General features: G+C 45.8%; 1 protein-coding gene across 1 annotated transcript in view; it reads left to right on the top strand.

The window, feature by feature from the left end:
• Nucleotides 1-238: 238 nt before the first annotated feature.
• Nucleotides 239-12660, top strand: part of LOC126635179 (polyadenylate-binding protein-interacting protein 1-like) — a 36120-nt gene continuing 23698 nt past the window's right edge. The window contains exons 1-5 of the mRNA XM_050306139.1: nt 239-341; nt 768-887; nt 7458-7755; nt 8651-8654; nt 10354-10524. Coding sequence (XP_050162096.1) covers nt 239-341; nt 768-887; nt 7458-7755; nt 8651-8654; nt 10354-10524 — 696 coding nt within the window. The remainder of the gene's footprint in view (nt 342-767; nt 888-7457; nt 7756-8650; nt 8655-10353; nt 10525-12660) is intronic.

Here is a 12660-nt window from a genome sequence, read left to right as displayed (position 1 = left end):
TAGTGTTGACTAACCATGTAGCCTTTGCTAGGTGCTGATCCCAGTGTTTGAAAGTCCCTCCACCCAATGCCTTCAGGGTAGTCTTCAACAGTCCATTACACTGTTCAACCTTCCCGGCAGCTGTTGCATGGTATGGGATGTGATACACCCACTCAATGCCATGCTCCTTCACCCAGGTGGTAACTAAACTATTCTTGAAGTGTGTCCCATTATCTGACTCAATTCGCTCTGGGGTGCCATGTCGCCACAGGACATGTTTTTCAAGTCCCAGGACGGTATTTCTGGCGGTGGCGTTGGGCACCGGATGCATGTCCAGTCATCCGGTGGTGGCTTCCACCATGGTGAGCACATAGCGCTTACCTTGATGGGTCTGTGGCATTGTGATGTAATCAACCTGTCAAGCCTCCCCATATCTGTATTTACTCCAATGTCCACCATACCACAGGGGCTTCAGTCTCTTAGCCTGTTTAATGGCAGCGCATGTCTAACAGTCATGGATAACCTGAGAAATAGTGTCCATGGTTACATACACCCCTCGATCTCATGCCCATCTGTAGGTGGCATCTCTGCCATGATGGTCGGAGGCATCCTGGACCCATTGTGCTAAGACCAACTCTCCTTTGTGCTGCCAGTCCAGATCCACCTGTGACACCTCGACTTGTGCAGCTCGGTCTACCTGTTCATTGTTGCGATGCTCTTCACTGGTTTGATTTTTGGGCATATGGGCATCTATGTGATGGACTCTCACAATCAACTTCTCTACCCAGGTAGCAATGTCTTGCCATATATCAACGGCCCAGATGGGTTTCCCTCTAAGTTTCCAATTGACCTTCTTCCATCTGTCCAACCACCAGAGCATTGGTCACCATCCACGAATCCACGTAGAGGTAAGGCTTTGACCACTTCTCTCGTTCAGAAATGTCCAACGCCAACTAGACATCTTTGAGCTCTGCGAATTGGCTCGATTCACCTTCTCCTTCCTTAGCTTCTGCAACTTGTTTTGTGGGGCTCCATACAGCTGCTTTCCATTTACATTTCATCCCTACAGTGCAACAGGAACCATCAATAAAGAGTGCATAGCGTATTTATTCTTCTGATAGTTGATTGTATGCTGGGCCTTCCTCAACTTGTACCACCTGCTCCCCTTCTTCATCTGCTAGAATAAAATTCTCACCCGCCGGCCAGTTTGTGATGATATCTAGGATCCCAGAGTGATTTGGATTTCCAATGAGGGCGTGCTGCGTGATCAGGGTGATCCATTTACTCCATGTAGCGTCAGAGGCATGATGCGTAGAGGGTGTCTTCCCTTTTAACATCCAACTCAACACCTGTAGTTGAGGTGCCAGGAGGAGCTGTTCTTCTGTGGCAATCACCTCTGAGGCAACTTGTACTCCTTCATAAGCTGCTAGGATCTCCTTTTCTGTTGGAGCGTATTTGGCTTCCGGCCCTCTGTAGCTTCAGCTCCAGAATACAAGTGGGCAGCCTCAGGTCTTGCCAGGCACCTTCTGCCAGAGGCTCCAGGAAAGGCCTTTATCCCCAGCTGCATAGTAGAGTACATTCTTCACATGGTCCTGTCATGACTGGTCCAAGGGCTACAGCATGGGCAATCTCCTGTTTAATCTGTTCAAATGCTTGCTGTTGTTCAGGACCCCAATGGAAAACATTCTTCTTGCAGGTTACCAGATAGAGAGGGTTTACGATTTGGCTGTACTCGGGGATATGCATCCTCCAAAAACCTATGGGACTCAGAAAAGCTTGTGTTTTCTTCTTGCTGGTGGGTGAGGCCATTGTTGTGATCTTATCAATGACTTCAGTTGGGATCTGTTGACGTCCATCTTGCCACTTTACTCCCAGGAGCTGGATCTCTCAGGCAGGTCCCTTGACCGTACTCTTTTTGATGGCAAACCCAGGTCCCAGGAGAATCTGGATGAACTTCTTTCCTTTCTCAGAAACCTCTTCTGCTGTGTCCCCCCATATGATGATGTCATCAATGTACTGCAGGTGTTCTGGGGCTTCACCCTTTCTCTAGTGTAGCCTGGATCAATCCTTGCAGGTGGTGGGACTGTGTTTCCACCTCTGGGGCAGTCAGTTCCACGTGTACTGCACGCCCCTCCACATGAAAGCAAACTGAGGCCTGCACTCTGCTACCAAGTGAATGGAGAAGAATGCATTTGCAATGTCAGTAGTGGCATACCACCTCACTGCCTTAGACTCCAGCTCGTACTGGAGCTCCAACATGTCCGGCACAGCGGCACTCAGCTGCGGGGTGGCTTCATTCAGGCCACGATAGTTCACAGTCAATCTCCATTCTCCGTCAGACTTACACACAGGTCAGATAGGGCTGTTGAAGGGGGAGTGGATTTTGCTGATCAGTCCTTGACCCTCCAGCTCACGGATCATCTTATGGATGGGGATCACAGAGTCTCTGTTTGTTCGGTACTGCCGATGGTGCACTATTGTAGTGGTAATTGGCACTCGCTGTTCCTCAACCTTCAACAATCCCACAGCAGAAGGGTTCTCCGAGAGGCCTGGTAACGAATTCAACTGCTTAACCGCCTTTATCTCCACAGTAGCTATTCCAAAAACCCATCTATGTCCCTTGGGGTCTTTGAAATACCCCTTCCTAACGTAGTCAATGCCCAGGATACATGGGGCATCTGGACCAGTCACAATGGGGTGTTTCTACCACTCCTTCCTGGTCAAGTTCACTTCAGCTTCCAACATGGTCAACTCTTGAGATCCTCCTGTCATCCCAGAAATGGATATACTCTGGTCCCACATGTCCTGAGGGCATTAACATGCACTGAGTGCCAGTGTCAACCAAAGCCCAGTATTCCTCAGGGTCTGACATGCCAGGCCATTGGATCCACACCGTCCAATAGACACGGTTGTCCAGTGCCTCTACCTGGCTAGAAACAGGAGCCCTCTAATAGTGGTCTTAGTCCTGCTTGTCACAGTTTTCCGTCTGTGAATACTGGCAGGAGGTACCTTCTAGCAGGTCAGATCCCTGCCCACGGGATACCGGTACTGCACTCACTTTCACAGACTTTCCTTTTTTGCTCTCTTTCAACCCTTTTATTCAGGTTGCCAGGGCATGGGTAGGTTTCCTGTCCCACTGTCCCATGTCTTCTCCATGGTCAGATAGGAAATACCACAACTCAGGTCTGTCTACCCTCTCTAGTTGGGGGGCATCTGATTCTCACTGGTACCTTATGGGAACTGTTTCTCTCAATCCTCTCACTTTCTCCTGTTTATCTTTCATTTCTGTAGTTTGGGTCTTGAGGTCATTTAGCAATGTCTCTACAGTGGAAATGCAGGCTTGTAATGGTCCTTGGATCATACTGTTATACAACCAAAGTTTGTTATAGACACCACTGGTTCTTGCTTCTCCCCAGTCTGAAATGATGTCAGGTAACTGATGTGTGCAGATGACCCCATACGTGTGAAGCTCCACCACATCTGTGGTGTACATTTAACCTTGTCAGGATCGTTGGTGGGTTGCCCATCCCTTCCAAACAATACCTCCAACAGTGCCATTTCCCTCAGGCATAGGATCCCCTCCTCCATGGTATTCCAGCCCTTTGCATAAGGGTGTGCCTGCAAGGAATCTCTGTAAATGAACCTCTTCCTCACACTGTCAAGCAGTCATGCCCAGAGAGACAGGGGCTTTGATTCTCTTACAAACACCTCCTCAATGCCCACATCCTGGGCAATAGACCTCAAGAACCTTGCTTCACCATCCTCAAGGTTTATGGCATCACCCGTGGAGTCCTAAACTCAGACCATCCAGGCCAGTATCAGCTAATTTGGATGACGAATAACGTCCGCCCATAAACTCTGGAGGTTGTTATACGATAAGGACTCAGTGATGATTTCTGACTTTGGGCTAACTGCCTATGAGGGTCCTACCTCCCTGTCATCATCAAGTGGGTGGGTTGATTTGGTCTTATATTTCCTCTTTTGGATAGGGGCAAATTCCATTGACATGTTCTGTCTCTTGGAATTGGCCTTATCTGGAGTCACCCTGATATCAGGCATCTTGTTTTTGTCTTTTCCTGTTCCCTGGAAGTGCAGCTTCCGGTAGGCAAAGGCCAAACCCCTACTTGCAACTGCCAGCTGCCTCTCCATGGGTCTATCACAACCTCTCTCCCTCATGGCTTTCATTATCTTTGTAGGGTTTTGGAGTTGTTCTAGAGTGAGCCTCCATGTTGTAGGAGCTGAACAACTTTCTAGGAATTTACCCATATCCTCCCATAACCCATGCCATTCGAGGTTTTTCACCCCTGGGGCAGGCTTCTGGGCATGTTCTCGATAATTCTTGTCCCTAGTTTCATATATTAGGTATACCATAATGGCACAAACTTGCACGAAAAGCCCAAAAAGTAAAATGTCTCCGACATCTAGGAAGAATTTAAACTTCCCAGAGGCCATTGTATTGGATCCAAAGGGAAAATGGATGAAGGGTTGGGCAAATATACCCCCCTGCATTTCTCCATAGGGATGGGTGCCATTATCCTTAAACCCCCAGAGGACATAGTGTAGGCTAGAGCAGTAGTGTATCCTTGAGGACATATCCTGGACGAAAATCACAGGTGCTGAGTGTCTCAGTTTAAATGAGACAAAGGTCTTTTGCTGAGGATGGATTAGGAGGAAAAGACCCAGACTTCTCTTTCTAAGCAATTATAAATCCAAAATTAAGAGGCTCCGATTGAAGGAAAACAAATTATGGAAAAGGGAAAATAACAACCCTTTATTTAAAGGTATGTGTGTATTAACAGGAACACGAAAAAACACAAGTAAAACAACCAAGCAATACTCCTATACCCACCAATAATTCCCTTCAAGAACAAAACCGATAAACAGGTAAAAGGAAAATTAAAGAGTTCAATTTTTGCACCCTTTGATGCAGTTCCAACCACAGTCAGCAGGGGGTGCCATCAAGTCACTGGAGATGCAAAATTTGTAATGTCCGATTGTAGTCACCAGGTGGCGCTGTTGGATCACTGGAGGAGCAGAACTTTTTAATGTCCAGTGCCCGGCACCAGGCGGCGCTGTGGAATCCCTAGTCACCGCCCCATGGGATGGGGAAAAAAAAAAAACAATACTCTCCAGGCATGTCAGAGGGAGGGAAAAAAAAAAAATCCAAACCAAAAACCAAAAAAAAACTCGGTTCCCCTTCCCTTCTCACACTGGGAAAGGAGAGAGGGAATGGGGGGGGAAGGGGGAAGGAAAAAAAACCCAATAAAACAGAAAGTTCTCCCAATGGAAGAAAACTCACAATTTCCAACTAATTAGAATCCACCTCAGGCAAAAAAAAACCTGCAGCTGGCAATGGCACAGGGCAAAAAGAGACAGTAGGAGCTTCTCTGACTACGATGTGTCCCGCCATCCCAGCCCCAGCCCCCACACCGTAGCCTCCCCCCAACTCCTCCCACTTTGTTGCCCAGGAGACAAGAGAAAAAAGTAAAGTGCAAGTCCTTATCTGCCTTGTTTCCTAGGAAACTAATGTCTGGTCATTAGCCATGAGGTTAGGTCTTTTGTACTCTGAAGTGCTTATCTTGATAACCAGGGGGGAAGGGAGAAAATTCTTCACTTGGCTTATGAGAGTTAGCTAAAACCACGACACTGAGTTTGCCGTGTCATAAACCCAATCCAAAAACTCAAAGGTACTTATTGCAAAGAGGGTCTTAATATCCAAGCTGAAATGCATCAACAGGTGGGACAGATATCTTGGCATGGTTATATGCCAGAGGAAAGCAATGACCCCAAACCTCACGGTGCCTACAGGTTCAAAACCACTTACAAATCACACAAGGGCAGTTATTCCTTTTCCACTTTTCTTCTCTTGAGGCCCACATTGGGTCCCAAAAATGTCTCAGTATAATGAGACACAAGTGTTTTGCTGAGGATGAGCTATGAAGGAAGACCCAAACTCCTCCCTCTAAGCAATTGTAAATCCGAAATTAAGAGGCTCCAATCGAGAAAGTGTGGAAAAAGGAAAAAATAACAACCCTTCTTTCTGTAACATTTAAGCAGATTGTAATATCTTCCTTTTACAGTTCACCTGTTGCAGCCTCTTATGTAAACTAGATCTTTTGTGTTGTTTTGTTCATGCATCCACAACCAGTCCTTCACTAGGAAGTGAACTGGGGGGGAGGGGGACTGAACATGAGTCTTGAAGGTGGAGGCCAGTGACGAGGGATGTCTTTCAGGGATCTGTCTTGGGACCGGAGTTCTTCAATATCTTCATCAATGACATAGTGAGATCGAACACACCCTCAGCAAGTTTGCAGATGACACCAAGTTGAACTGTGCAGGTGACAGAACAGACCTGGACAAGCTTGAGAAGTGGGCCCAGGAGAAGCTCATGAAGTTCAACAAGTCCAAGTGCAAGGTGCTGCACCGGGGTCAGGGCAATCCCAGACATTAAAAGCAGCCCTGTGGAGAAGAACTTGGGGGTTCTGGTGGATGAAAAACTGGATATGAGCCAACAGGGTGTACTCGCAGACTAGAAGGCCAATTGCATCCTGGGCTGCATCAAAAGGGCCTTGAGGGGAAGCCATATGAGGAGCAGCTGAGGGCACTTGGTCTGTTCAGCTGGAGAAGAGGAGACGGAGGGGAGACCTCATTACAGTCTACAACTTCCTCAGGAGGGGAAGAGGAGGGGCAGGCACTGATCTCTTCTCTGTGGGGACCAGTGACAGGACTCAAGGGAATGGCCTGAAGTTGTGTCAGGGGAAGTTTAGGTTGGATATTAGAAAAAGGTTCTTCCCCCAGAGGGTGGTTTGGCACTGGAATAGGTTCCCCAGGGCAGCGGTCACAGCACCAAGCCTGTCAGAGTTCAAGAAGCATTTGGATTATAGCCTTGGCCACATGGTTTGACTCTTTGGGATGGTCCTGTACAGGGCCAGGAGTTGGACTCAATGATCCTTGTGGGTCCCTTCCAACTCGGCATATTTTGTGATTCAGATAGATTCCGCGGTCCCAGAACCTGCTGCTGATACAAACAAACCCCACGCTTGTTTGTTGTTGGAAGTCGAGGCCACGTTGTGGGGGAAAGGGAAAGCTGACTCATCAGTTCTGAATAGGTAAGGTTGGCTACGCAGCCCGATATCCGGGCGAGAGCCTTTAACCCCTAGAAGCCGAGGTGGCCTCATTAACAAGGACAACACTCACAAACACCGCGTCTAGCCCACGCCTGCGGGAGGCAATGGCAGGGGATGGGACAGATCCGCGGTCTCCTAGCAGGCCGTGCTCCTCCCCTTCCCGGCGGCGGGCGGTGGTAGGTCCCGGTGGCACCAAGGTTGCTATAGCGTCGGGTAATGAGAGGTCGTGAGGGGGCGTTGTGAGCTGTTTTGGGTTGCGACCATCGTGGCGGGGTGTGTGGGGGTGAAACTGAAACTGAAGTGCTCGGGCCGCGGCGGAGTGGGGCTGAGTTGCTGGCTCCTTTCCGTGAGCGCCTGAGCCACCTCGCCCGAGTTTGTCAGATAGTTTCGATCGATTTCCAGGTACTGGCCGGGGCCGGGGTCGAGGAGATGCTCTTAACGGCGTGGGCGCGTCGGAGCGTGGAGGTGGGGTCTGTCTTGGGGGCAGCAGTTCCCACAGTTCAGTCTCGGTCGAAAAGCAGCACAAAACAGGCGGCCCCTTCCTGCAGCAGGAACCTTTGCGACCTCCAAAGACAGCGCCGCTGGGCACCGGAAACGCAGGTACTGGCCACCCTTCTAGAGGCCCCCGGTGTCGAAGGTGTCGAGGAGGGCTCCCCTAAAGTCCGCTGTGCTCCCCTTCTTTGCGCATACTGCCCTGCTCCTGCTTTACTTGCTACTCCTGCACCCCTCACACCCATTCCCGTCACCGTTCCACTGAGTGAAGCCTTGGGGGCTTCCCCCACACACCTCCCTTCGGCCTAGTCACGGGGAGACGTCCTTTCTCCCACCCCACGTACCTAGGGGCTTAGAGGCCACCATAGCCTGAGGACCAGCTCCTCTTGGCACCGCATGGAGATGAGCTGCCTGGCAAATGCACTTTTTTTAAATGAGCAGTCATGTTTTTGGGCTATGGACCTGTGCCCAAGTAAAGGTACGGTGTGGCATTGCAACATGCTTGCAACGTTTCTCTGTCTGTCCGTCCCTTTCTGTGTCCACATATCTGTATGTAAGTGTTTTATCCATTTGTTAATCTGCCCGCAGATGTTCTCATTCTTTCCCTTATTGAAGAACTCTCTAACTCTGGACTAAAGGTTAGACCAAAAAATAAACCCAACACTAATATAAAACACTGTTTGTTGGTTACCTTTTTCAGATAGATATCAGATTCTGTTTTCAATAAATGTAGGAGCTAATCTATAAACATGGATTTGGAAAATGTGGTTTAAAAAAATACTGTTTCATGGGATTTTTTTGCAAATTGTGTACAAAAATAATGACAGTTAAGTGTATTAAAGGATTATGTAAAAAATAGTCATGTTTTCTATTTTTTGACCTTTAAAGTCTTGACATTACATATAAAATCTATGAGAAAAAACCAAAAAGCAGAAAGCATATAATAAGAAGATTTACTAGTTTTCATGGGGAAAGAGAGGGTGCTCTTCCCCTTTTATTTTTTTTGGTCACCTTCACATGAACATTGATTGTGTTCACTTTCTGTCATGTAGAAAGGTACCTAGAGTTTGCTCAAGTGAAAGCTTTATCCATATTAAATATATATTTTTTGAAGTATAGGATAATAGAATGGTTTGGGTTGGAAGGGACCTTAAAGACCATTTAGTTCCATCCCCTGCTATGGGCAGGGACACCTTCCACTAGACCAGGTTGCTCCAAGCCCAGTCCAACCTGGCCTTGAACACTTTCAGGGATGGGGTATCCACAGCTTCTCTGGGCAACCTGTGCCAGGGCCTCACCACCCTCACAGGGAGGAATTTCTTCCTAATACTAATCTAAACCTACTCTCTTTCAGTTTGAAGCCATTTCCCCTTGTGTTGTCCCTCCATGCCTTTGTAAAAGTTCCTGTCCAGCTCACTTGTAGGCCCCCTTCAGGTACTGGAAGGTTGTTACAAGGTCTCTCTGGAGCCTTCTCTTCTCCAGACTGAACAACCACAACTCTTTCAACCCGTCTCCATAGCAGAGGTGCTCCTGCCCTGTGATCATCTTCATGACCCTCCCTGGACTTGTTCCAGCAGATCCACATCTTTCTTGTGTTTAGGGCCCCGGAGCTGGAGGCAGCACTGCAGGTGGGGTTTCACCAGAGTGAAAGCAGAGGGGCAGAATCCCTCCCCTCACCTGCTGCCCACAGTGCTTTTAATGCAGCCCAGGACATGGTTGGCTTTCTGGGCTGCAACCCCCATGACTGGAGCATGGTGAGCTTCTTGTCAACCGATACCTCCAAGTCTTTCTCCCCAGGGCTGCTCTCGTTGAATGGGTTCCATTCTCCAGCCTGTATTAGTGCTTGGGTTTGCCCCAGCCAGGTGTAGGACCTTGCATTTGGCCTTGTTGAATTTCATGAGGTTCGCACTGGCCCACCTCTCCATCCTGTCCAGGTCCCTCTGAATGGCCCATCCCTTCCCTCCAGCGTGTCGACTGCACCACATAGCTTGGTATCATCAGCAAACTTGCTGAGGGTGCCCTCAATCCCACTGTCCACATCACCGACAAAGATGTTAAATACCGCTGGTCCCAACACCAACCCCTGAGGACTCCACTTATTACTGCTCTCCACTTAGACATTGAGCCATTGACCACAACTCTTTGAGCATGACTATCTAGCTGATTCCTTATCCACTGAGTGGTTCATCCATCAAATCCATGCCTCTCCAGTTTAGAGACAAGGATATTGTGTGGGACAGTGTGAAACACTTTGCACAAGTCCAGGTAGATGACATCAGTTGCTCTTCCCTCATCTACCACCGCTGTAACCCCATCATAGAAGGCCACCAAATTTGTCAGGTACAGTATACCTATAGAAGCTTTTCTTGTTGCTCTTGATGTCCCTGGCCAGGTTTAATTCTGTCAGGGCTTTGGCTCTCCTAACCTGATCCCTGGCTCCTCAGACCATCTCTTTGTATTCCTCCCAAGACTACCTGTCCCTGCTACAACCTTCTGTAAGCTTCCTTTTTGTGTTTGAGTTTGTCCAGGAGCTCCTTGTTCATCTGCACAGGCCTTCTGGCATTTTTCCTGACTTCCTCTGCATTGGGATGCATCCCTTCTGAACTTGGAGGAAAGTATATTTATAGTATAAGTAAAAGTATATTTAAAGTCCAAAAAGTGATGTATTCTGTGTTGTATACTCTGTGTGAATACATACTAATTTAGCAGTTTCTAAGAAAACCATTAACAGAAACTATTTATCAAAACTTTTCAGAACACCCTGCAACAGGCAAGAATTCCATCTGGATCACAAGGGAAAGTTTCAGTTCCTGATTCTGGACTGGAAATGGCTGAATCTCAGGTGGCTGTGGCTCCTGTAATAACATCAAAGTTGTCCGTTAAAGCACCTGAGTTTTATCCATCAGGATATAACCAGAACTTTCCAGTGAGTGTTTGTCTTCTCTATATTTGCCAATTTACTTATATTCAGTTTTACAATGTTTTTGTGATCTTGTGTATCAGATAACTTGAATGCTGCATTTACTGAAGAGATTTCAAAAATTTGAATGATAACTTTCTGACTGTGTCTCTGGAGGTTAAGTGATGAGTGAATGTTATGCTGTGTGAGACCCTTTAGTATTTTGCTGAAGTTTGCTGCAGATAACCCCATTCCTTATTGATTGCACCCAGCATCAGAGTAAGCTGTCTTTTTGACAACTACATCTGTTATAGTTACCTCTGCACTGCATTTCCAATTAAAAGCTTAACTGTGCTTTTATTCAGATATCATGGGGTTTTGAAGCAAGTGCAGGAGAAAGCTTGAACTTTAGCTTTTTAAGCACAGGCTTTACCTTTCCTAAATTTACTGTGCCATGGGTATGATTTTCCATGACTACTTAATTTCATGTACCATCATGTGTGTTTTAATTCCTTCATGGATACTGTATCACTAGAGGGCAAAAAAAGTAGGTTTGGGCTCATTCCTAGCAGCATACCTAACATGAAATATATTTGCAGCCAGACTAAGGATAATCTCAGATCCATATTGTACATCACATAATAAAGTTGGTACTTGTTATTTTCTACTCTCCTTGTCTTCCATATTATTGCTACAGTAATTTTACCCTAGGAAAGAACTATGTGAATTCTTGGAATATCTTTTTGTTTTGCAGGGATACAAACTGTTACTATATATAAGTAGGTGGGAACTATTGCTATTACAAACACAATCAAATGATAATAAACAGTTATACTGAAACAAATATATTTTGAATAACTTAAGGGAAAATACTTGATTTGAATGCTAAACATGATGGTTTGGAATTTTGAAGGTTTTTCCTCACCAGTAAAATTATTGTAAATATACTTTAGTTTTTGTCTTATTAGTAATAAATGTTAATATTACTTTTTCCCCAATCAAGTCTCTTTTATCTGCATAAACCTTCTCTCAACTTACAGTAATTGTGTGGGGTGTAAGAGCAAATTGACCCAGAGCAAAACTACGACACAGATTAATAATAAATTATTGGTGACTAAGTTCCTAAGTGGAGATGTTGTGAATACTTTTCAGGTATAGGAAAGTTCTAATTCGCACATGTACTGAGAGAAAGCAAATTTGGCTCATGGATCTTTTCCATAGACTTTCTGGTTTTAACTTTAAGTAAATCAGGGACTTCAGTACCTACTTAGCCTTTTTATTGTTTTGTCTTTAAACTCATGAACTGATTCTTAGTAGAAGAGAGGCAAATCTGTTATCTATAAGTTAGTGACTCTTGTGTTTCTGTTGTGAATAATCCAGGATCCCATCTAATAGCTATCAAACATAAAGGCGAAGGATTAGACAATGTTGGCTTGACTGAGAAATCATTGAGATTATTGGAAATTTTCTAGTTGATTTTCATGGCTTTGAAACATAAATTTGTAATGAATGTGTGAACTTATAGCCTTCTGTTAGCAAACTGCTGTTTATAATCAAGAGGAATTTCCTTTACTTTCCCTTGATAGAATACATGGTGCTATCTCCTCTGTTAAAGCTTAAAATCTGCCAGTGTGAAACGAGTGGTTTATGTCTAGAAGTTACTGGACTAAATCTAATTAGTTTTTTATGTGTCAAGTGTTCCTAATTTAGCAATATACAACATATAATAATGTTTGAATTTTTTTTTTCTCTCCCATTTGTTCTGTTCCCTGGCATAGTTACTAAAACCTAGACTACCTTTGAAGTTGCATATTTAGTATAGGTAGATGAATGTGGTGCTGAGTTTAGCCTCTGTGGTTAGCCTTTTAATTACAAAATGGGACCAGGAGTATGAATATGGGGACACCACTATACCAAATGGGATTGGAGCCCCTTACAGAACAGGGACGTTTTCTTCCAAATTTGAATTTTTATCAGGTGAGGATGAGAGGAATATACCTTCCTCTCTATTAAATGAGGATCTCATAACAACCTAATGGCTTTCAGAAAGAGCAGCTTCTTTTACTAGCTACAGCAATTGTATCCCCTGCAACTTGGCTGGAGAGTTTTCAAACAGGTTGTTTGAAGAGATACTAGTTTTGCTCTGTGTGACTAAGCTGCAGT

The sequence above is a fragment of the Myiozetetes cayanensis genome, unplaced genomic scaffold (assembly GCF_022539395.1).
Source record: "Myiozetetes cayanensis isolate MyiCay16 unplaced genomic scaffold, myiCay2020 scf113, whole genome shotgun sequence".
Classification (NCBI taxonomy): Eukaryota; Metazoa; Chordata; class Aves; order Passeriformes; family Tyrannidae; genus Myiozetetes; species Myiozetetes cayanensis.
The sequence above is the reverse complement of the archived record's forward strand: the minus strand, read 5'-3'. Positions and strand labels throughout refer to the sequence as shown.